General features: G+C 40.5%; 1 protein-coding gene across 1 annotated transcript in view; it reads right to left on the bottom strand.

Moving 5' to 3' along the window:
- GRID2 (glutamate ionotropic receptor delta type subunit 2) overlaps nucleotides 1-24,027 on the bottom strand; it is a 1,221,843-nt gene that overhangs the window by 44,663 nt on the left and 1,153,153 nt on the right. Inside the window, exon 15 of the mRNA XM_066574896.1 lies at nucleotides 949-1,189. Coding sequence (XP_066430993.1) covers nucleotides 949-1,189 — 241 coding nt within the window. The remainder of the gene's footprint in view (nucleotides 1-948; nucleotides 1,190-24,027) is intronic.

Here is a 24,027-nt window from a genome sequence, read left to right on the forward strand (position 1 = left end):
TCTGCGTATTGCTCAGCAACGGCCTCCATAGAAGTCTACGGGGGGGGGGGGGGGGGGGGTGCAAAATGCCAGACCAAGTGTAAAACATTGCGCAATTCTGTGAAAAACAGAACATACCTGGACTTAAATAGCCTTTCAAATCAGGGCAGCAGTAAGGACAGGAGCAGAAGCGCTGGACCAGCATGATATTGGAACAGTGAATGCAACCTAGTTTTTTATTTTTAACCATTTCCGGCCCTCTTCCCAATTTTTTAATAACTTGAAAAGTCCCCTTAAAGTTGATAAAAATATATTATTCCTAATAAACCCCTCAAAACTTTTAATCTGGCTGCACATTTGAATGCATTATCTTTTACTATGGCAGGATGTTTAAAAATGTTTCTGTATACATATTTTGTTCCATGGTATTTCCAGCCTTTTGTTATGGATTACTTATTTTCATTCTATTGCAAAATATGCGCTAGTAGTTGTTCTCATTAGTATTTATTCCCCCTTTTATATAAGAAGAGAGGAAATGGAGCACATTCAAACACAGTGAGATTAGACTGTTTCTCTATGGCCTTCATAATTTCAAGCATCTGTTTACTTCTTCCTTTTGGCTTCAGATTAAAATTTGGCAGCATTGCTAACAGATACAGTGGATTATTGTACAAACCAAATGTACTCGCTTTTCCTGGCTGCATGTAGAATGAGGTCTGGGTAATTCATCACATTTTTAAATATTTGATTCATCTGACCTACTTTGCAGTTTGATGCTCGTTTATGCTGTGACTCAAGCTGTTGCATAAAAAATAGAAGAAACCTAGGATTCAGGCTATGTCAAAAGTCACTAAAGTGTGCAACCTACTTAGTTGTGCTTGAAAAACTTGGATGAAATTAGGAAGAAAACAAACAGAAGAGTCGGAGAAACATTATTGTTGGCATTACTTCAAAGTCTAGAATAGTTACCTCTTTAGAAGGTACTCGGGAGCCTTTCCTCTTATTCCACCATGTCTCCACCATTGCTATGACACACGACAAAACAACACCGGCTGCTAAGATGCAGAATACTCCTGCAAAACTTTTAATGTCCAGGGCGCTGCCTTTCTGTTTAGGTTCCACTGATGAGTATAGGTCACAATGTCCATTACGTGGCCACCACTTATGTTTTAGTATGTCCATGTCCCCACTCTGCTGGAGTTCCAGTATCCTACCAGAGACAAATAAGCAAATTATACAATACAGTGACAATACATTACAATGTTATATCCATTTTACAGCCGGAATTTTTTAAAATTCAATTGGATGTCCAGTGAGGAGCTCAAAAATTCTATATAAGTCAGTATCAGAGGCAACATGAATCTTTTTGGCCTGGAGGCTACATTTGGAACAGTACCCCCTCACCTACTATCTGCCATTTATAATACTAGGGTCTTCTCGGACAGCATAAATAGTAGAGACCAAGGCTTGGGTGAGACTGCTACCTCTGGACTACTTTGTGGAGTTAAATAGAGGCTCAATTTTAACTTTAAGTTGTGGCTACTTTAAAAAAAATCTATACCAGGACCCTCCAAACATCATATGCTACTTTTAGTTTTGGCATCCACTGCTGCCGTGGAGGGACAGTTGGCCTTGCTCAGTTTTTGGGACATGGGTGTGACTGCAACCCCTGTATCTCATCTAGCTAAGCCCTGAGCTGATCTGTGACTAAGGCCCTTTTAAATGAGCCAATTTATCGCTTGAATGCACAAATGAAGTCAGCTCATTCGCTCATGCACTCTCTTTATACAGGCAGATACATTGTTGGCTCATTCAAATGAGAAATGGTTCACAATTGTTCAGTCTTTCACATTCGCTGACGAGCATCGTTTTAACACTCATATAGCTGCACTATGGCCATGCTAAAACAGCACAGCTATCTAAGCGTTAAATCAGGTGAATGAATAGCATCCGCAAGCCAGTTGCTCGCTGCTATTAGTGAGTTTGCTGCTCCCCCCTTCCTTTGCTGGCTGGCTCCCATAGGAGTCTATGGGAGTTGCTGGCGCCATGCCGTAAAAAGATAGGGCATTTCCTTTCTATTGACAGACAGAAATCTCAGCGTAAAAAAAAACACACCTATTTCATTGCGTCAAAAAAAATTCATCTGAAAGAACCCAAAGGAAATCATTTTTTAACGCACCTACTCAGCGTCAAAATGACACCCGTGTGAAAGAGGACTCATGGCCTATTTACATAGGGCAATTATCGTCAGAATTGTTCAAATTCCCATGGGAATTGGAGCTCCTGTGGGAAATGCATGCAGAAACTGAACAAGAGTTTTTAAGTCAATCAGCTTCTGCATGCAGAAAACTGAACAATGCACTGTTCACTTTTGAACATCTGCTGCTTAAAGTGAATGGAGGTGGGCAGGAAGGGGAGGGGGAGGCCCTACCTCGCCCACTCCGCCTCCATGCCGGCAGTGCTTTGAGGGATGCCACTGACCCTCACTCCTGTGTAACAGCACAGGGAGGAGCATGACTGGCACCATTTGCCCGACAGCTCACCCTGTGTAGATCAGCCCTAAGTGAATGTAAAGGACTGAATGAGCGCTGTTTAAACCGAATGAAAAGCGAACGAGCCATCAATGATTTTTATGCCTGCAAAAAATGAACAATGCAAGACAAGCAAACAATTATTGTTTGTCATTTAATAGTTAGTTCATGTTTAGACCGAATGATTATCGCTTCCATTCGCTTGTTTGTACAATTCGTTGAATGATAATGAGTACCCCAAAACTGCAATTACAGTGTCTATAGGGAGTCTGAGATAGTAGTCTGAGACACACCTTCTGTCTAATCATTGGTTCAGGGAGAAACCCCACCCCTCCCCAGTCTCATCATTGGTTCAGGCTGCTGCTCTCCCCCTACAGCTCTGAATCCTCTGATTAATTATCTACTGTGTAAAATGCAAGTCTATTACAGTCTCCCCAGGGAGTCGGTGCATGGAGAGATAATTTCCAGTACAGTAAAGGGCAGAATGATGAGGAAATATAGATTATTAAATCACCAGTTAGAAAAAGATGATTCTCAGGTAATTGCCGCACAATACTGAGGTAAATGAGCCTTAGGAAAGGGGAGACTCAGATTTGTTTTAATTCTATGGCTGTTTGTAAAGGGAAGCAAAGGATTTTCAGGTATATCAGCAAAATGGAGGTCTGGATCTAAAAGTGAAATAATGTTAAAAACTGGAAATTAATGTACATTCAGCTTCACAGTAAGCACAGGGAAGCCTCTGAGATGACCACCTGAACTGTAGTCAACCTGTGGATTGACTTCTCAAAGAAGATGGGATGGAAAATCTGTGGGAGGAAATCTGGTTTGGATAAGACGGTGGTTTTCTCAAGGTGATGGACTTTTGGAGAGCTTTATATGTTCTACTACATACTTTGTTGTATTAGAGTGGTTTTCTGACTCCAAAATTATTTTTCAAAAAGTGAGTCCCCACACTTCCTTTCCTATCCACAAACCCCAACAGATACCTGATGCAGGTGGGTGGTATATGATGGCACGGTGGTGATAGACGGAGGCGGACATAGCACACGTTTTGTTTAAAAACAAACTAAAAATTTTACTGAGCAAACTGTGAATTACATTATTCTGCCACATAGGAGGACACTTATACTTGAACATTGCTTAAAGCATCACACACCCTTCTACATTATCACATCAGATGCTTGTTGCGCCTTCACATCCTTCACAAACATCATATCATGATTAACATTTGGTACATTGCATTTATATTCCCTTCTTGTCTAGCAACAGCAAGACAATCATAGAAATACGGGCCTCCCGAACACATGTCTGACATCTGCTTCCAGTAACTCGACATCCTTCGCACCTTAGAGGCGGCGTCCTTACACCAGCATGCACAATGTCGTAAATCTCACTATTCTCCAGGTCGTTAGAAGGGATATGACTTTCTCTTTTTCTACATCTGGTAGTCTTGCAGCAACATTACATTAGACATACATCATTACTCAACAATGACATTGTATTAATGGCTATAAAGGGTTAAACTGTACCTGAAAAGAACACTTGACCCCCAGCTCAACTCTTATTTGGGTAATAACTGTTCAATTATTAGTTACTCACTACTGTCCAACCCTTCACAGCAGGCCTGATGACTAAGCATTTAGTCTCTTTACCGGCTTTGCAGACCATTTTTTTTAAAGAGGATAACCTCACTTACAACACAATGGCAGGAGGTACAACCTTAACTGTTGATCCATGTCGCAGTCCCAGTCCATCTGTCCATCCAGGTTGTGGCCACAACTCTGCTGCTTTCCCCTGGACCTTTCAGCTTCAGCCTTTCAGTTCTCTACTTTGCCCATGGTCAGCAGGACCTTCAGGTCCTTAACTTAGCCAATGATCATCAGGGCCTTTTCATGATCTACTGCACTGCTACCCAGCATGGGGACAGCGCTGCTCTCGCCAAACCTTAAACAGTAGCCACTACTACATCATCAGTCACTGTTCACTAGTGCTGCTACTGCTTCTCCCATTGAATGTGTTCAGCCCCCTGCACACAGATACTCCTGCTCTGAAGCTGTGTCACCTCCCTTGTGATGCAGTGCTTAATCCTTTCATTAAGGTGCCTGCAGGGTGCCTAGAATATTTTTGCCTGTCTTTGGAGAGGTGGGCAGGGGCTAGATCTATTCATTTTCCCTACTGGATCTGGTTTCTGACAGCACTGATAAGCCAGTCACAGCAGCTCTTTATCACGGTAGGAGCTGAGACTCCCCCTTCACTCACTAGCACTTTACAGACCTCTTATCCCCCCACTCCCTGCTGTTGTTCTCAGTCAGGGGTATATGGACTTCTCCTCTTGGCACTTGTCTTCAAATCTCCAAACCTCCTGGCCAAGTCTCAGATCAGCCGCTCATCAGCCACTCATCACAGTGGCTGCACTGCTAGTGTAAAGGGGGATGCAGTGCAGCGCCTCCCCTTTACATACCTATAGAGTCCTTTGGCCATTCTCCCTGAATTTACTGATACCTTCATTTGGCTTCTCTGTCAGTGCAAACTGAACACATCTCACAGCCTGTGCAAATTAGAGCTAACATAACCACAACACAGACAGCATTGTAAGAGGGCTTTGGAGAGCAATAAACATGACACTGGCAACATTTTGAAAACTAAGAGACTGGAGAAAACTATGAGACTGGACTAAAATTTCATGCATTCGGCACACAGGGTATTGGTATTGAGAAGATGTTCCACTATTCCAGCAAGCATTTATGACAATGGGTTGTATAGGTTCCGGTATACTCCTTTAAGTGCTAACCAGGGATTGAACCTGCAATCGTCAGGTTGTGAGTGAGGGCTTAGGACTGCATTTCTGCTGCCCTAACACTCTGCACCACACAAGGCTCAATAAGAGGGGAACAACCCTTTAAAACATCCACATTGTAAAAACAATGAAAAAGAAGTCTTCATCCTACTCAACAAAAAATATACAATTAATGCCATATCCTTCTTCAACAAGTGCTGTAAATGTAGCAGCTTAGCACAAGAATCAGCAGTGGCCACAGGCTCTTTGCAACTGGGCAGTTAAAGGGGCTGTCCACTTGTAAACTATTGATGGCGTATTCACAGGATAGGCCATCAATAGTAGATCAGTGGGGGGTCTACTGCCCGGGACCTTCACGGATCATCCTTTTTGCTAGGCCAGCGCTCTTGTGCACTGAACTGATTTCTGAAGGAAGCAGACTGCTCTGTTCTAACTGCAGTGACCAGGCTTAGTATTGCAGGCAAAGTTAGCATTAAAGTGAATGGCAGCACAGCCTGCAATACCACACCTGGCCACTGCAGCGGGAAAGAAACTGTGTGCTTCCTGCAGAAATTAGTTCAGTGCCTGAGCTCATCAGCCTGATGCGCCCTTGCTGGTCTAATACTGATAGCATAGGCTTTCCGAATGACAAACATTAAATAGTTTACAACTGGATAACACCTTTAATGCTTGATAAAACCACCATTTTTGTTAAAATAAATGGTTTATGTTATATTTAGATAGTAAATCAATTGATCAGTGTAAAAATGCCATATGGGTATAGCTATGTAGATGCAGTGGTAGCAGTTACACCTGTACCCAGGTAACTGGAGGGGCCCAATGCGCTTGCTAGTAAGGAGACCTGCTACAGAATTTTCACTGCAACCTGGGAGCTTCGAGATAAGCGTCTAATGCCAGATCCTTGTTGCTTACCATGTACAACTTTTTAAAGCTACAGGGTGCCAATCTTCGAAGTAGCATAGAATAGTATGGAAAAAAACACATGATGATGGATCTGACAATGAGTTCAGTGAAGTCTGATAGTCTTGTCATCAAATACTGATCCAATACAACATATCTGGGATGTGATGGAATAGATGATCTAAAAAATGAGTCTGCAGCTGACAACCCTGCAGCAATTGTGTGATGTTATCATGTCAGCATGGACCAGAATACCTAAGGAATATTTCATATGTCTAGTACAGTATTGAATCATTGGCATGAGTAATTCAACATATCTTAAGTAAAATGGGGGAAAAATGTACCGTATAAATATATATATTTACTCCATTGCCCATCTTAAAAATGGATTTTCTTTATTCAACTACAGCCAACACTATACAAAACATTGTTTGTCTATTTGTAAACTGCAGTGTGTCATTTGTCCACAGGGTGGCAGTCACATCACACTGAATTTCTCCTGCTGCACTTATCAGAATATGAATAAAGCTGTGGCAATTATTGATCTATCAGGCTGCAAACACGCATTTTACTCAGCGCTATTTAATGTTTTATTTTTAATTCAAACAATTATCCATGTTGCAATACCCCTGATAATGTTGCTGTAGAAATCCATTGTTCAGTACATTCTAGAGCGTGGTAAGTTAGGCTTGTACTGGAAAATTGTTCACAAGTGAACGGTTACATTCCCATTGGGTTTTCATAACTCATGCGATCTGAAAACAAGGCAGAATGCCCATTTCTCAACGCACAGCACTTTCTTACTTGGTTAACTCACTGAGAAGTTGTAAGTGGCATAGTAATTGTGCACCACTCAGCACCTAAACAATTATTCTGCCTTTAAAGAAGTATTTTCTCGTAAGGGAAACTAGTGATACACAGAGCTGGCACGGATACCACGTCTTCTGGTGCTATTTTTCTTTGGCTGTGTGGCAGATGTTATTTGCAAGATGAGTCCTGCGTACCTAAATCCAGCTCCGCATGTTTAATGAAAGTTTCTGCTATTTCTGATTAAACAGTAAATGCAAACAGTAAACTTTTTTTGCACTGAGTGCGGGTGCAGAAACCAATCACAGCTTCTTGAAGACAAGCGACAGGTGTTGTGAAGCAAAAGACTGGCATCATTACAGGAGCCTGTCATTGGCAGATAGCATGCCATGTCATCTAGGGATTGTTTCCTCAATACTGGGGCTTGTTGAAGGAGGAGGAACAAGACCTCTTCTGTCATGGAAGAGAACGCTTCAGGCCCCTTTACATGAGCGTATGTTCTTAAGGCTTTTTTATGCCCCGAGCAAGGCTTTTTTTGAGTACGTATCGACATATTTTACTGTACTTTTTCTATCCGCAGGGCACGTTTATCTGCATGCAGCAAACAAAGATGCATCAATTGAAATGGCGAATCTGTCTAATGAGTTCCAGATGTGGTTTTTTTAAGCAGCATATTACACATCTGCTTGTGTATTGCATGCAGATTTGCTCCCCCTGATTGACTTCTATGGGGAACTTTTGGTGCCAAATGTGCAGAAAACTAGAGCATGCTGCGTTTTTTTTAAATAAGGAAGATGGAGCCATACCTCTGCAGTGCCACGTATTGTATGGCAGCATTCCTGAAAATCAATGTCTGACCTGTTATACAAGTCTTAACAAAGATTGGAATTTAAGACCTGTATAACAGGTCGGACATTGATTTGCAGGAATGCTGCAATCCAATAGGTGGCGCTGCAGAGGTATTTTTCTATCTTCCTTATTTGCATATATTTCCCAGAGAAGCTTGCATGGCCTTATAAGTCTCCTCATTCACCTTCTAGGTGCTCTTCTTAAGGAGGGATTTAACCCCTCCCGCATTCTTTTTTGCCATGACTGAAATGTGTGCAGAATATATGGAAATGTGAATGATCCCATTAAAATCAATGGACTTTATTCTCTATATATTACGTTCGCAAATTTTATGTGCACAAATAGAAGGGATGTCCCAAATTTTCCATTCCAAGTGGACATTATTAGAGCGAGTGTCCCAAGTCCTCCATTCCTCCCACTGGTGCGGCGGAGTTTGAATGGTCAAATATGCTCTGTACCACTCCAATCAGTATCTATGGGGCTGACGGAAAGAGGAAAACTAGTGGAATACGTGTTGCACCTGTTTTGCACAAACATATTTGTAAAAGTCATTAATAGGGATCTATAATATGGACAAATAATGAAGCAAGGTCCATCAGTATTCCATGTTTTGCGTCTGATTTGAATTCATTGGTATTATTATTTGCTAGACAGTAAAAACATCAATTTTTTTGCACAATATTAAATAATACCAATGAATGCAAAAACAAATGCAAATATGGATGGAATGCGCAGGCTTTCATATTTTAATGACTCTCTGTAGACTTCAGTGGGCGTACTGCATCCGTAAAACGCATGAAACATGTGCATGCTGTGTGAAAATACGTGTTGTTAAACACCTATGTAAATAGATGAGATTGTCAGAGTTGATTTTTTTAATGTTAAAACCCCTTTCCCTGTGCAATAATGTAACTAATTGGCATATTCTCCCCTCTCCCCGCGGCTCCAGGGCTCCCTTCTGATGTCATCTTTACAGGCTGCAGCAGCCAATGACAGAGCTCAATGATCAATTACTGGCTGCAGCAGCCTGTAAACAGGTGGAACTGCGGTTCGTAAACAAACAGGAGCGGAGGACTGAGCAGCAGAGACACGGGACAGTGGGGAGCGGTGAGTATATGACTATTTGTTATGTTACTGCATGAAAAATGGGGTTTTATCACTAAATAACAACTTGGACAACCCCCTTAATATTAACTCTTATTATTTCTTATCCAAAAGTCATTTATCTCCCATTCTGCAATGGCTACCTTCACAGTGGTGGCCAGGAGCCGAGTAACAACATTGTTTCCAAATGTAGCAGAACAGCGTGATTTCTGGAAGGCAATGTGTCACCCCCTTTCCCCAAAGTTCTGCATGATACTGTAGCCGTTGCATGGACAATCATTCACTCGTCAGCTATCAACCTCAATATACCCAGTAAGGGCTCCTTCACACGGACGTGTTTGCATGTGTAATTCTGCGTGCAATACGCAGAGAATAGAACCCATAGATATGCACAATAAAACAGAACCTGCTCTATTTTGTGCGTATTTGTGAATGAAAGGGCTCTATAGACGTCTATAAGGTGAGCAAATGTGCACGCAACACACGATAGGATGTATGAAATACAGTGCAAAACCGCGGGGGAAAAGAACACATCTGGACCTCATTAGGACAGTAAAATGCAATAACATGCACGCAAAATCACCTCATTCAAGGTGCAAGTGCGTTGTTCTGTGGTGTGCGCAAAAACGCTTACGCTCATGTGAAGGAGCCCTAACAAGCACATTTGACTCTACTGAACATGTGTGTAATGTATGTGCATGTAATGTATGTGTATGTAAGGCGGCTCCCACACTTGTCTAAGGGCGGCTTCAGGCGAACATATATGCAAATACACTCTACTCAGCGCAATGCATTTGTGTAGTGAGCAAGCTTGATGTGCACACATATGGGCACATACAACTACGTCTTGTGCACGTAGGGCCTGTTCAGACGCGTGCGACACTGCCCCCACCCTGGTTTAAAGGCCTATTGAGGTCCAGCTGTGTTCTCTTTTTCGCATGTTTTTGCATTTTGTACGTGCATTTGCGCACCTCCCATCAACTTCTACAGGGCATTTGGTGCGCACACGGTAGCCTTTCCATTTGCTTTTCATTTTTTTGAAACACAAAGGTGAAGAAAAAAAGATTTTTCCCCCCCATTTTATTTCGGGAGCAGAAAGACGGAAACCCTGAACTGACCCTAACGCAGGTGTGAACCCAGCCTTACCGCTTTAGCTAGGACAGCGGTTCTCTTTACTGGCGGTATAAATAGTGAGGTAGATAGACTTGCAAAAAATTTACTATTTATTAATGAAATTTATTAATTACAATATATTAATTGTCATTTAGAGAAAGGAGGCAAAACTGAGCTCAGAGAGAAACTTGTCAGAAAATTTCCGAAGAGAAGTTCTGCATTCAGCTGTGTCGTGCGGGCTGGGCACGGGGCCCGCAAGCTGTTAAGTCAGGAGATTGTTTTGCTTAGTATACGCCAGGCCCTGACTTTCTTTTATGATTTTGGTTTTATTGTCTGTGCACACATTTTTTATTGTCACCTTTAAAAAGCAATTGAAAATAAGGTGACAGAATGTGCCTGTGTTTAGTGCATGTCTGCCTTCCTGTAACTCATCTAGATCAAGAAATGCCAAAAGACTTGGCCTGCTGCCCTAAAAGCATAACTCTGCTGCCGTATATTATACATCATTTCACTTTTCAATCTTGATGTTTTCAATAATGTGTCCATTTGTTGCGTTAATTTAGGTTTCCTAGCAACCATTTAACTTCCTTTTTGAGCAACCAGCATTTCAGTATGTGTAACCTCATGCCGTGGTGTTGTGCTGGTATGATATGTAATGGAATGCTGCACAGGCCTGTTTGAGGTCCCTCTTACAAGGTCCAGAATAAGGCCTCATCTGCACTTTAGTACTTGATCAGTGGGGCAGATTTGCTATGCAAAATACAACAGTTTTCTTGTGCAGACTGTCTTAAGTGCTTTAGGTCACATTTTCTGTGTTTTTAGACAGTTTCAGACACTTTTTTCCGACTCATCGGAAAAAGGGGCATAACTTCATAAAAAGGGTATGTGGTCTAAATTGCACCAAAAAAGAGCCAAATTGCTCAAAAAGTTTGGAACAATTTTTGTCAAGTAACAGGCAGCATAAACTTAGACTAGATCGTCTTAAAAATTTGACGAATTTACTATCCAGCATGAGTGATGAATCAACTCACCCACACCGGATACTATCCTGGAATCTAAGTACCATGGTGCAGGAAAGGAAGCTGCCTCAACCACGGATTGATCCAATTCCAAAACCCAACATCTCTTCCAGCACTCATATGAAGCTAAACAAAAAAAAACTTTTATTATAGAATCCTTAAAAACTTCTTCACAGAAGCAGACAGAAAAAAAGGAACAAGTTACATGTTTCAAGCCTCACGGGGCATTTTTTACATAGCAACATGTTCTGGGAATTGGATTTATATGTAACAGGGTGAAGATTTACATGTGGTGTGATGCAACTTTGATAGTAGGAAATCCTACTGTAAAAGCCCTGAACTAAGCCCTAAAAAAGCCCAGCAAAAAAAAATAATAATAATAAAATACATAAGAGGCGCTGTCATCTCTGGCGCAGGTCTCCCCTGAAGCTCCCTGGTACTTGCTTGAAAACTTCTGCCAGCCCTTCCTGGATTGGAGGATCAAAATCCCCGCCTCCAGGAAGAGTGACTGTGATGAGCTCCGTGGCTCAGCTAATCAGAGCCAGTGCTCGATGAACCAATCAGAGCCATTTAATGAATAAATGAATAGCTGTGATTGGTTCATCGAGCGCTGGCTCTGATTGGCTATATTTCAAGCCTCTCCCCAAATATCTTCACATGTGGTGCTACAAAGTCGCGCAACTTTGTATCACCACTTGCGACTTTGTAGCGCTACAAAATCACAGTATTGCCGTGAGAAAATGCATGCGATATTGTTGCAATTTTCTCGTGGTGATATTGTGTTGCCCATGTGAAGGAAGCCTTAAAGAAAGAAAGACCTGTCGCTGAGCATTTTTTTAGTCACAGACACAACATAGAACATATGAAGGTTATTCAAGACTTCAAATCTCAACATCCTAGAAGAATTTGGGAATACAGGTTTATAACCATCATTGACATTCTCAACACAGGCCTAAATAGCTTTATGGCAGGTTGGGGCATCTGAGAAATCTATAGCAGAGATAACACACAGGCCAACTTTCACATCTTATCAGAGGACTAATTAAATATTTTCTCCTCTACCCATCCTGTTCTGGTATTGTTTTAAGGGCAAATAATTGCACCATGTTTGGGACTGTTTATATGTATATATATATATATATTTTTTCTTTAGATCTATTTCATTAATTAAGCCTGAGATTGAGCCCTAAGTACATTTGAAGGCTTGCTATAACATTACTTCGTACTGTTAGCCATTAAAAGATGTCTTACCTACAAGATTACTTACTTTCTTTTACTGAGAATAAGCAATTTTTTTTAAACACCGTAAAAGTAGTGTGTGTGAAGAAGGAGAAAGCCCCTTTTAAAGGGCACAACTACCAACTGCAGAAAGAGTGATCATCGCTCAGTGAATGGAGGGGGAGCGGGCCGGGTATCATTCTGGCCCACCTGCCTCCATTCACAGTAAACAGGCAGATGCAGCAATACACCAGCGATGATTTTGTTGTCTGCCCTAAAGATCCGACCAGCATTTATCTCTGATCCTTCTTTCACTGCAGGCATCTAAACTACACAGTTATCACGTAAAATGCTCGATCTGATAATAATCGTGCTGTGTTAAAGGGCCCTTAAGGATGTACAGTGACTGATATGCCCCTTTTGCACTACCCTAGAACCAAAGGAGTCATCACCACCTCCTTCACGTTCGGGCAGCATTTTTAGACTGCACTTTTCTTGTTGAGAAGGATGCGGTTCTCGTTCATTAATCTTCAGTGCTTCACATTCCTATGTGCAATACAGAAAGATGGAAAAATACCTCTACAGCGCCATCTATTGGATGGCAGCATTCCTTCAATTCAAAGTGACCTTATAACAAGTCCTCGATGATTGGGAATATTAAACCAAGCCAGAGATATATTTTCAATTATTGAGGGCTTGTTATGAGGTCACCTTGAATTGAAGGAATGCTGCCATCCAATAGATGGCGCTGTAGAGGTATTTTTCCATCTTTCTTATTTGCATAAATTTCCCCGAGGAGCATTAACTTATAATCTCCTTATTTAGCTTTTAGGTGTCCCCACACCACTTTTGGGTGGTCTCCTTTGGGAGAGACTATACCATCCCCTGATCCACTCACCACCTAGGTGTCTCCACACACTTTTTGGGTGCTCTCCTTAAGGAGACACGACACCGCTTCTGACCCACATTCCTATGTGAGACACTGAACAATCAGTGTTTAAACCGCCTGATAATCGCATGGGCCGGCGCTGATTGTTATGCTGGCTGAAACTGAACGATGATTGAAAACCGCACAATTCTCATTTGTTGTTCAGTCGTTGGCTTGTGCTTAAACTGAACGATTATTGTTCCGTTTCGCTCGTTTGAATGATTTTCTGAATGATAATCGTTCCGACTAAATGCCGCTTTACCCTTTGAGTCTGGTTTCTACTAACAAGCATGGTGATTATTTGCATTAACGTCGTCTCTTGAAGCAATTTATCATCCCCTACGTTTACAATTGGCAACAAAATTATTTCCCGCCTGTATGACAGACAATGGGTCGAGGAATCAAATTAGCATCAAGATGAATCTTCGAAGCTGCAGTGACTAGTGAACTTTAATTATTGTCTATCTGGTGTGTTTATGTAAGCAGTAAAAGTCAAGCACTCATTATAGAAATGGCAAGCATTATCTTTTGTAAAATGTAATCTAGGCAGCGAGTGAATAGATAATCAGGTTAATGAAAGCTAGCTAGGGAGATACAGGGGAGCAGAGCGATGAGACGAGGGTCCCCACTGAGAAATGAGGCCATAATAGCAACTGGAAAGAGGACACATTCAGTGATCTTTTAAAATGTCATTGTCATTCTTAGGTACACAGTGATATTTTCATTCTAGGTTGAAAAAAAAATCATAGTTGCACAAAATCCGAAATCTATTATATGCTTGTATTATAAAAACACCAGGAAACACGAACAAATAAACACCGCTATGAACTTTCCCTTTTTAGTCATAAATCTGCTCATGCTTGTTAGAAGACCAAATAATACAAGGCTGACAAATTTCCATATGTCACGCAACATTCTGAGGCTGCTTGCTATTAATTGATTCGTATCAGGATACAGGATATATAATACATGTTGCAATTAGAGAACCACAGGTGTTTGATAAGGGTCCATTCACACCTGTGTCCTGATTTCCATTGTTTGGCTGGAACTGCTGGAAACAGTACATGCCGGACCTGAAGGCGACCCCAATGGCTATTATGAGGTCCGACCAACTTCCGACATTATGCACTATTTTGTTCACTTTTTTTTATGCAGGATCTGTGCTGGAGACTCCACACGGACCCTCCAGCAAAATGTGAAAGGGGTCTAAGATGAAGGCTCTCTACTCTTACATCCCATCACTTATGCTTTGTCATACAACATCCACATTTTAATTATTCAACACCCCTCTTATGGAGATACTTTGATTCAAGTTTCATACATTTTCTGCATCTCTGCGTCTCTGTCTGGCTGTAACACTTTCAGTTTCCACCATGTGCTGAGGATAGAAGAGTTTTGAGATAATGCTTTATAAAAATTGATATGTTTGTTGCATATCTTATTAGGGGTTGGAATTTTCTGTTACTGAGTTCTAAATTGCCTTCTCTTCTCCCACCGCCATAGAGATAAAGGGGTTAGTGACTTTACAATGATTAGCAGGTGCTTAGGAAATCGGTTTATATTGAACTTACTAATATACTCTTTATCCCGTAAGTGATTTCATCTGCAGTTACTGAAGTCACACCCCTGCTAGTCCCAGTACAGATGTGACTTACCATGCACCATCATGTATTACTGAGTGATGTCTATAGACGAAAGCCTTTCCATATACAGCCATCATATGGACAGTGCTGTTGTCATCCGTGTGTTCCTGCTTGTACAGTTAGTCGCAGTTTAACATGCACCTATAGATTTATATTTGGGAAGGGCTGACTTACTCTTTTTTTTTGTGTGGCATGTGCAGTGGTGGTGTTGCTGCTACCGCCACCCTGTCATGCATTCCCTTACTGCTATCTACCTCCTGGCAAATACGCATACGCTTCTGTGCAGCCAGCCTAATTGTGTCTGTTAAAAACTAACTATTTTTTCCCACTCCAATTCTATTTTAGTTGTCTTTCCACAATTCCGACACTTCTCTAAGCATGTTCCTATCTGATCAGCTCATGAACAGAATTGCGACTGCAGTGAAAACTGATATTAACTGTTTCCAATCCAATTTGTATCCTGGTTTTCCTAGGGGGCTTACTCTTTTTCTGCCGTTCTACAATGGCGCTATATGTTGGCTAAAGCCAGTACTGCATGAGGTGACACGTTGGATAGGCTCCCATAGCAGAGAGGTTGGCAATATACAGTTAGAGAACCCCGACGGACGTCTTTCAACATCGGAGCTGTACAGCCTTAAATCAGTGGATTGGAAAGGGTTAAGGTAGGTTTCCGATGACTGTATGTGCAATTGCACATGCTTCAGTGCAACGTATTTGTGCAGTCAATGATGTTTTGCATGCATATCAGCGCATAGTACTGTCCTTTTTGTGCACGCAGGGCGAGTTCACATGCGCACACGACACTCCCCTTCTGTGATTTAAGCCTTTTAAATCAGGATGGGGGTGTATGTAGCACGTTCATATGAAGAAGCCTGTGTACGCAAAAAAGAACAGTACAAAATGCTGATTTGCGGGCAATCAACCTCATTCACTGCGCAAATTTGTTTGAAACCATCCTAAAATGTCTAAAAAGAGCTTCATCCCTGATTATACTGTATTTTTATAATACCTTGACATACAGGAGTACATTCACACATACAGGACATGGTTCACAATGTGACTGCATAAGAAAATCCTCGGCACCATGATCTGAGAAGAGCTGCTATAGGAAACCAAAGAGTCAGTCATATTCCAGTCTACAAAATGATCAAAATCCCTCATCGTGATCCCAAAGCCATAATAATGTTGCCTTCATGACATTCATTTGTTTCATTGCTCCTTGCCTTATTCGATAAGTAACATTATATTGTCGTACGTCTACTAAATACTTCCAGCAAAGGTAATCCATTATTTAAACATCAGCGATTTGGATTTTCAGCACTTTCGCATTATGGATGCAACATTTGGGGTGACAAGACTGAAATGATTAAATTCCACATCCTGACACGTGAAGCCCCGGCTACTGCAACAACCCACTGCACACAGCATAGTGGAGCTGCATGAGAGGACAGCTGAATGCTTTCTGATACATGGAGCTTTTCTCTTCTACTTACCATTCAGAAGAACCAGGATTTAGTGGATTTATGGTAATTACAAAACTGTAATGTCCGTCATGCTGAAATATAGTTTATGTCCAGCGAAGAGCGAACTGACAGGACAAACTCATTTTTAGAAAACAGATGGAATTTATATGAAATCCAAATCTAAGAACTCAATGTTTTTCCCAACATATGCCACTAGAGGGCAGTCAGGAGCCTCCATACAAATTAGATTAATATACACTAAACAGCCAATTTATCAGAGCCTACTGCCATTCCACTGGGGGCTTCCTGTATGGAATTAGTGATTGAATGAAGGATAAGGGTCCTTTTACATTGGACAATTGTAGAGCACTCATAGTTGTTCAAGGTGATTAGTGCTTTCACACAAGAACGATGATTGCTCAGTTAATGGAGCCGGCTAGAGATTGGTTCTGGCCACCCACCTGCCTCCATTCACAGTAAACAGGCAGTTGTGCATAGATGAATGACTGCCTGTTTACACAAGCCGATTGTTGTTTGATTTTTTTGCCTACACATAATGAAAGATGAACGATAAGCAAAATAATTATCATTCGCGTTGGCAGCGTTTACACTGAAGAATACTCATTCAGATTCGCACAATCCAGTGAGAATTGAAACTATAATTGTTCAGTGTAGAAGCACATTAAGGGCCTTTTAGACAAGACCATTCTCGTTTCAATGAGTGAGTGACGTCATCACTAGCTCATTCACTCTCATGCAGCCTACTTACATAAGCAAATACATCATTGGCTCGTTTAAATGAGAATCTTTCAGTTTTTCACACTCCCTGTGTAAGCCAATGTGAAAGACTGAATGATTGCTATTTAAACTGAGCGATAAGCTAACGAACCAACAATGGTGTTGCGGCGGTTCTGGGATTGTCGCCTCGCTGATAGTTTGGTGCTGGTTTTGGAGATTTTTCTACATCTTCTGGCTCAGTGGGTATGGTATTTGGTGTGACGTGCTTAGTCGCACCTGTGTATAATTACTAGGGCTATTTAGCCTGGTTTAAGACTGAGCTGAACTGCGGTTGATTTTTCATTCTCTCTCTGACTGGGCTAGCAGTCAGAAGCTTTCTACTGGATTGTTCAATTACTTGCTGCATCTCAAGCTAAGAACTGCATTTGTTTGCGTAGTGATTTTGGTCTTCAGGTTATGTTTCTTTTCCCCACATAGGGTCAACTAGGGACCAAGGCACGTGGTCAGGACCGCCCTTATGGGGGTGATCGCCCAAGCTTCCCAGTGTTTGGTTGTATGGGGACAGTGTTTCCCATATTTTGGTTCCCTTCTTGTTTTGTCTTTATTTATTTGCATTTTTTGGTAGATCTGCGAGTGACAGATCCAGTGCATCCAGGTTGGACGTGACAAATGGTTTTTATGCCTGCAGAAACGAAAAGTGAACGATTCGTGTTCAGCATTCATTCGTTGACTCACGTTTAGACCAAACAATTACTATTCATTTTTGCTCATTTGAGCCTTTTTTTTGAACGATAATCATTCCATCTAAAAGCACCTTAAGATAGATGGCGCTTACTACACACACACACACACACACACACACACACACACACGTTCCTTCCTGTTGATAAGTATAAAATAACTTTGCAGAAGTAGCAAAGGTTATCTTGTGTGTGATAATGTTCTGCAACAAGTTATCTTATCTTAAGCCATTAGAATACTATTGTTCTTTTATCTTAATTGAAAGTGTAAACCAACTTTGGGGCGGAAAGTGTCAGATTGAAATTTACTATACCTGTATTTGATATACGTATGGCCGGCCAGAATGACACATTTCATGCCTAAAATGGGGATTTCATGAGGTTGACATGGCAGCTTTGTTTACAAAGAAGATTTAAAGTTAGAGCAGCACACTTGCTGTCTTGCACAGCAAAATTTTTGGTAGCTCTACAGCTGTTCCTTGGGGTAGGCCCGTGCTTGAGTGTTGTGCTCATCTTGCAGAAATACTCCTTGTAAAATTTATGAAATTGCTTTTAAAACAAGCAGCACACCTGCTGTCTTCCTTAGCACAATTTTTGATCTAGGACTAAGGATGAGTGAGTATACTCGCTAAGGCACTACTCATCCGAGTAATGTGCCTTAGACGAGTATCTCCCCGCTCGTCCTTAAAGATTCGGGGGCTGCCGCGGGGTCGGGAGCTGCGGGGGAGAGCGGGGAGGAACGGAGGGGAGATCTCTCTCTCCTTCTCTCCCGCCCGCTCTCCCCTGCTCCCCGCCGTGACTCACCTGTCAGCCGCAGCGGTCCCCGAATCTTTATGGACAAGCAGGGAGATACTTGTCTAAGGCACATTACTCGAGCGAGTAGTGCCTTAGCGAGTATACTCGCTCATCCTTATCTAGGACCCTATGTGGGCCTTCTTTTGTTTTCAATGATATCCTTGTGCTATGATTGACCCCTGCAGCACTGTACAATATTCTGACCAATTTTTGGAGGAATTCAGTGTTTCCCAGATGTGTAGATGTATTCTCATGGAATTTGTAGGGGCCTTGGCTGCAATAGATACCTTCTGGAGGGTAAATTAGTGAATTTGATTTTTACTCCCATTGGCTTTAATGGGAGTCAGAATTGACTATCCCGATTCATGATGATTTTTGTGAAACTGGCCCAATACTGCCACAAACCGATCATTCCACTAATTGCTCATCACTTTTAATAGCCACCTTTTGCAAGCTAATATAAACTATGTGCTCAAGCAGTAACCCCTAAGTAAGTGCAATCTATTGCTTCTTGTATCAGTTTCCTCTAGTTTCTATTCCCCTTACCTGGAGCAGCAGGGAAGATGTTTTGTTCCATTGCATCTACAATGCAGATTTAGAGTGCGTTCAAATTTAGTGTAAGTTTTGCAGATTTCCAGCAGTGAAAATTCCTCAAATTCTGCATCAAAATATGCACCAGCAGATTTCCCCCTTCAACTGAAAGGATGAAATCTGCTGCAGATTGAAAACAAAATCCACAACAAATGATGTGTTTTTTAAGCAGATTTTGGTGCCATATTAAAATCTGCAGCATTAAATATACTGTGGATTTTGGTGTGGATCCACACCAAATTTCACCATGTGTGAATGCACCCTAAAATGGGAGAAAAGCTGTGAAAGGCAGCAGGTCAGAAGTCACAAAGGTCGGTCTTTCATTATTGACCCTTGCACTACCTGTATCTATTCCATTAATATGCATAGCATGTAAAGCCGTCACAAATAAAAATAGCTAAAAGTTTGGCTGATAAAAGATGATAGAACATATAATTTACTTGGCTAGGCCAGACTAAACAATTACATAAAATTACTTAAAAATGTGATATATGTGCTGTATTTAAACAGAGTGGATTATAAAATTGCAGAAATAATAATTTGTACCCTATTAGCTAATTAATATAAAAATTGAAGCTCAGATAATTTTTTATATCATTAGTAGATAAATAGCTCGTATTCTAAATATAAAATATTATTTTGTAAAGACAATAGGAGTTATATTAGAACTAGATTAAAAAGGAATCATTATAACATTACATTCAAGGGATTAATAACCATCTGAAAGAGATCTGTTTGTCATATATTAAAGTACTTCATAATGAGCCTTTTGTTTGACTGACATAATAGGGAGAAGGGGAAGGAATTATATAAGTCAACAAACAAAAAAACATAGTACTCCTATATAGCTAGACTAGCTTGTTACCCGCGTGGAGTTTGTATTTTTTTAATCTAATCTGTGTTTTGCTGCATAAAAAGTTGAAATAGTGAAAAGAATGTAATTGCAATATGCTGTGTCAGCACAGTTCTGTACACTACGTCTTTGGTCTTGTCAGCTTTTGTTGGGATATAAAGGTTTTGCGTCTTTTGTTCAAGTTTTAATCCCGGGCAACGCCAGGTATCTTTGGTCGTTTAATAATCGCATACGTGCGGCAATGACGTCTGCCCTCATGTGTCTGCCTGTTTGAGGAGGCTTAGCTTATGATGTGCACTCCCTTCCCCTCCGCCTAAATCTGTTTTGTTGCACTCCCTAGAGAACTCTATTAATTTTCGGGATAAAATATAGCCTATGTCCTTCCTCAGGATGCAAGCTATCTCCCTGCCAAACTTTATCAAAATCGCTATAGACAGACAGAGTTAGGTCGAATACAGACGGCTGAGTTGGATTCTGAGTTCTTCTTGTATCTTCTGTGCATATGAAGCTGATCTTGTTTATTTCAATTGCTATGGGAATAAATCATATTCCAGAAGATTTCACTGGTCTGCTCCGGATTGGTTGTAATGAAAAGCTTCATGCATTAATATATGTTTTTGAACTCGCGGATGTTATCCGTTAGCCCCTAATACTCTTCTGGTTTATTTAAAGGAAATAAAGTACTAAGTATAGCTGAATATGATGCATCAATTACATGCCTGCCCCCAACCTCATAACAACTCATGATTGGCCTAGTATGTATTGATGCTAATGATTAACATATGCTTATGCCCCAAGTGTATGTCATTATGTGAACATGTAATTCCTATATATATATATAATGTGCGAGTATATATATATATATATATATATATATATATACATATATATATATATATATATATATATATATATTAATTTGGTACTGGTGTTTATCTGGTGTTCACATGAAAAATCTTATGAAGTCGTGGTTACTTTAGAGATACCGGGAAAAACATATGTTCACCATTTTGCATAATTCTCTGTGTTACCCAGGAAACACCACGGGGAGGTAACCGTGTGCCGTTTACTTTATATAAAATGACATCAGGAAGTGAGAGAATTAGATTACATACGTAAAATTTGGACGCTAATTCTTTTGCACTTAGAATTGAACAATTGAGGTGGGACCCATTAACTTTTCCTATTTATGACATATTCAATGGTTATGGCAAATTTCATGTTTCTATGACGTTGGGAAGTGAGAGATTTAGATTATGTAAGTAAAATTTTGATGCTAATTCTTTTGCGCTAGAATTAAATAATGGAGTTGGGACCCATTAACTTTTCCTATTTATGACATAATTAATGCTCGTGCCAAATTTCACGTTTCTATGACACCGGAAAGTGAGAAAATTACATTCTGTACGTAAAATTTGGACGCTAATTCTTTTGCGCATAGAACTGAATAATCAAGTTGGAACCCATTAACTTTTCCTATTTAGGACATAATCAATGCTCGTGCCAAATTTCACGTTTCTATGACACCGGAAGTGAGAAAATTACATTCCGTATGTAAAATTTGGATGCTAATTCTTTTGCACATAGAATTGAATAATCGAGTTGTGACCCATTAGCTTTTCCTATTCATGACATAATCAATGCTCCTGCCAAATTTTGAGTTTCTATGACACCAGGAAGTGAGAGAATTAGATTCCGTACGTAAAATTTGGACGCTAATTCTTTTGCGCATAGAATTAAATAATCAAGTTGGGACCCATTAGCTTTTCCTATTTATGACATAATCAATGACCTTGCCAAATTTTAAGTTTCTATGACATTGGGAAGTGAGAGATTTAGATTATGTACGTTAAATTTCAACGCTAATTCTTTTGCGCTAGAATTGAATAATCGAGTTGAGACCCAATTACTTTTCCTATTTTGGAGATAATCTATGCTTGTGCCAAAATTCATGTTTCTATGACATCGGGAAGTTGGAGAACTTTTGGCGAGCCAGTCAGTCAGTGAGTCAGTGAGTCAGTGAGGGCTTTCGTCTTTATATATATATATATATATATATATATATATATATATATATATATATATAGATATATACATATATGTGTGCCTAGGCTGATATAGGAAACACATTTATATTATTACTACAGCACAACAAAGGTTATCCATGTAATGAAATTGGTTTTCAATGGATTAAATCAATCTAACATTTGATTGGCCATTGTTGATTTTAAAGATGTTTGTTTGAATCCAATCACTATGCTGTGATTAAGAGTGGGCTTCTGGTCAAAACATGTAAGCTTCGATTGGTTGAGTTTATGACTATGTTGTGTTAAACCTTCAAATGAAATATCCAGAATTGTGGCGTTGTGCTGATCTCCTTCTTGGCAACCAACAAGTGAATCTGTTTATTGTACCCACTTAACTTCCTGGTTGATCCAGCCAGTGTGATTTGACTCTTTCGGCACTCAATGTGTTTTCTTCTACACTACTATGCCGAAAACCTGATGGACTCATTGTGGTCAGTGGCGTCTGTCAGGTAATAGTGGTGATCCAGCACACCAGTTCATTTCTTTGTTCTGCTTTCACTTAACGGAGAAGAACATCTGAAAAGTTGTAACGGTGATGTGAACATGGCTTTAGTCTTGGTACTCAAAGGAATGTTTTGTGTAATAAGAATGTATTGCATTCATTAGAAATAGATACAGTTCGTTCTACAAAAATGTTTACTGAATAAACTGTATCAATTGTGAAGGAATTCTAGTCCAAATATGATTTTGCATAGATCTACAACATGAAGCAAAGATTTGCACTACACTGCCTCATACAAGACATTAATAAATTGACCCAACATTATGCTTTTTCTATATCATTTTTTATTGTAATTTGTTTTTCTTTCCTTTAGACGCTTGATATATCTAAGCTTGTTTAGAAAACTGCCATTCCACTATATAATAGAGCTCAGCTGTATTTATATTGGATTTCACAGCTCGAGCATGCAGTTTCTGCTGTATGCATATATATGTCTTAAAAAATGCTTTGTACCGTAAAATACACAGCGCTCCGCTTTCCAGTGCATCTCAGGATAAGTAAATGGAATAAAGATCATGAGAAGAGGTTTAAAAAAGTAATAGGTAGTTTATAAGAAGAATCTCTTATACAATGAGCTCAGGTCTAATCCCAGCTCCAATGCCGCAGCGCTCAGAGATAGAACTCTTTCAAATTTCCCAGTGCTAGCGAAAATTATTGATTACATTTAGGACTTATCTCTCTGATTTGAATTTCCTTGGAGGCTTCAGGATGACTTACAAACTTTTAGCTTGAACCATTCACCCAAAGTAGAATATGGGGTATTAGTGCAGAAAGATGAAATATTAATTAAAACCTTTTGCTTAGATTCTTTAGCAATTCCGTTAGAAATGTAATTTTTATTCATGCATTTTTTTATATGGCAAAATGCTCTTTTAGGCCTAATGCACACGGGCGTATTTGCACTGCGGGATCGGGAACTCTGGATCCCGCAGCAAATACAGCCCATAGGACATGCATTGAAAAATGCATTTCTATGCCCACAAGCAAAAATCAACTGCAATATTCTGCTCACAGGGTGGAAATCGTGGCGTGTCCTCTTCTAGTGCGAGCCTCGCAGAGGCTTGCATGGCCACGTCGTGTATGATGCGCCGGCTCTGCACCATGCATGTGCGGCCGTGCGCCAGCTGGCATATCCACAGTGCAGAGTGAAGACACCAGACAGGTAAGCTGGAGGTCACTGCAGGGGCACAGGGTCACATCCTGCTGCCAGAATCTCGCAGTCGGAATCCGACCCGGTCGTCTGCATTCGGCCTTACTACAATCAATAAATATACTAATTAAAGTGAGAGTTCACAGAAAACGTTTACATTTTCTTAGTGTAGAGATGCCCTGGACTCTACAGATGTAGCACGCGCAGAACAAACACTTGG

Source organism: Eleutherodactylus coqui, chromosome 7, assembly GCF_035609145.1.
Source record: "Eleutherodactylus coqui strain aEleCoq1 chromosome 7, aEleCoq1.hap1, whole genome shotgun sequence".
In the NCBI taxonomy this organism is placed as follows: domain Eukaryota; kingdom Metazoa; phylum Chordata; class Amphibia; order Anura; family Eleutherodactylidae; genus Eleutherodactylus; species Eleutherodactylus coqui.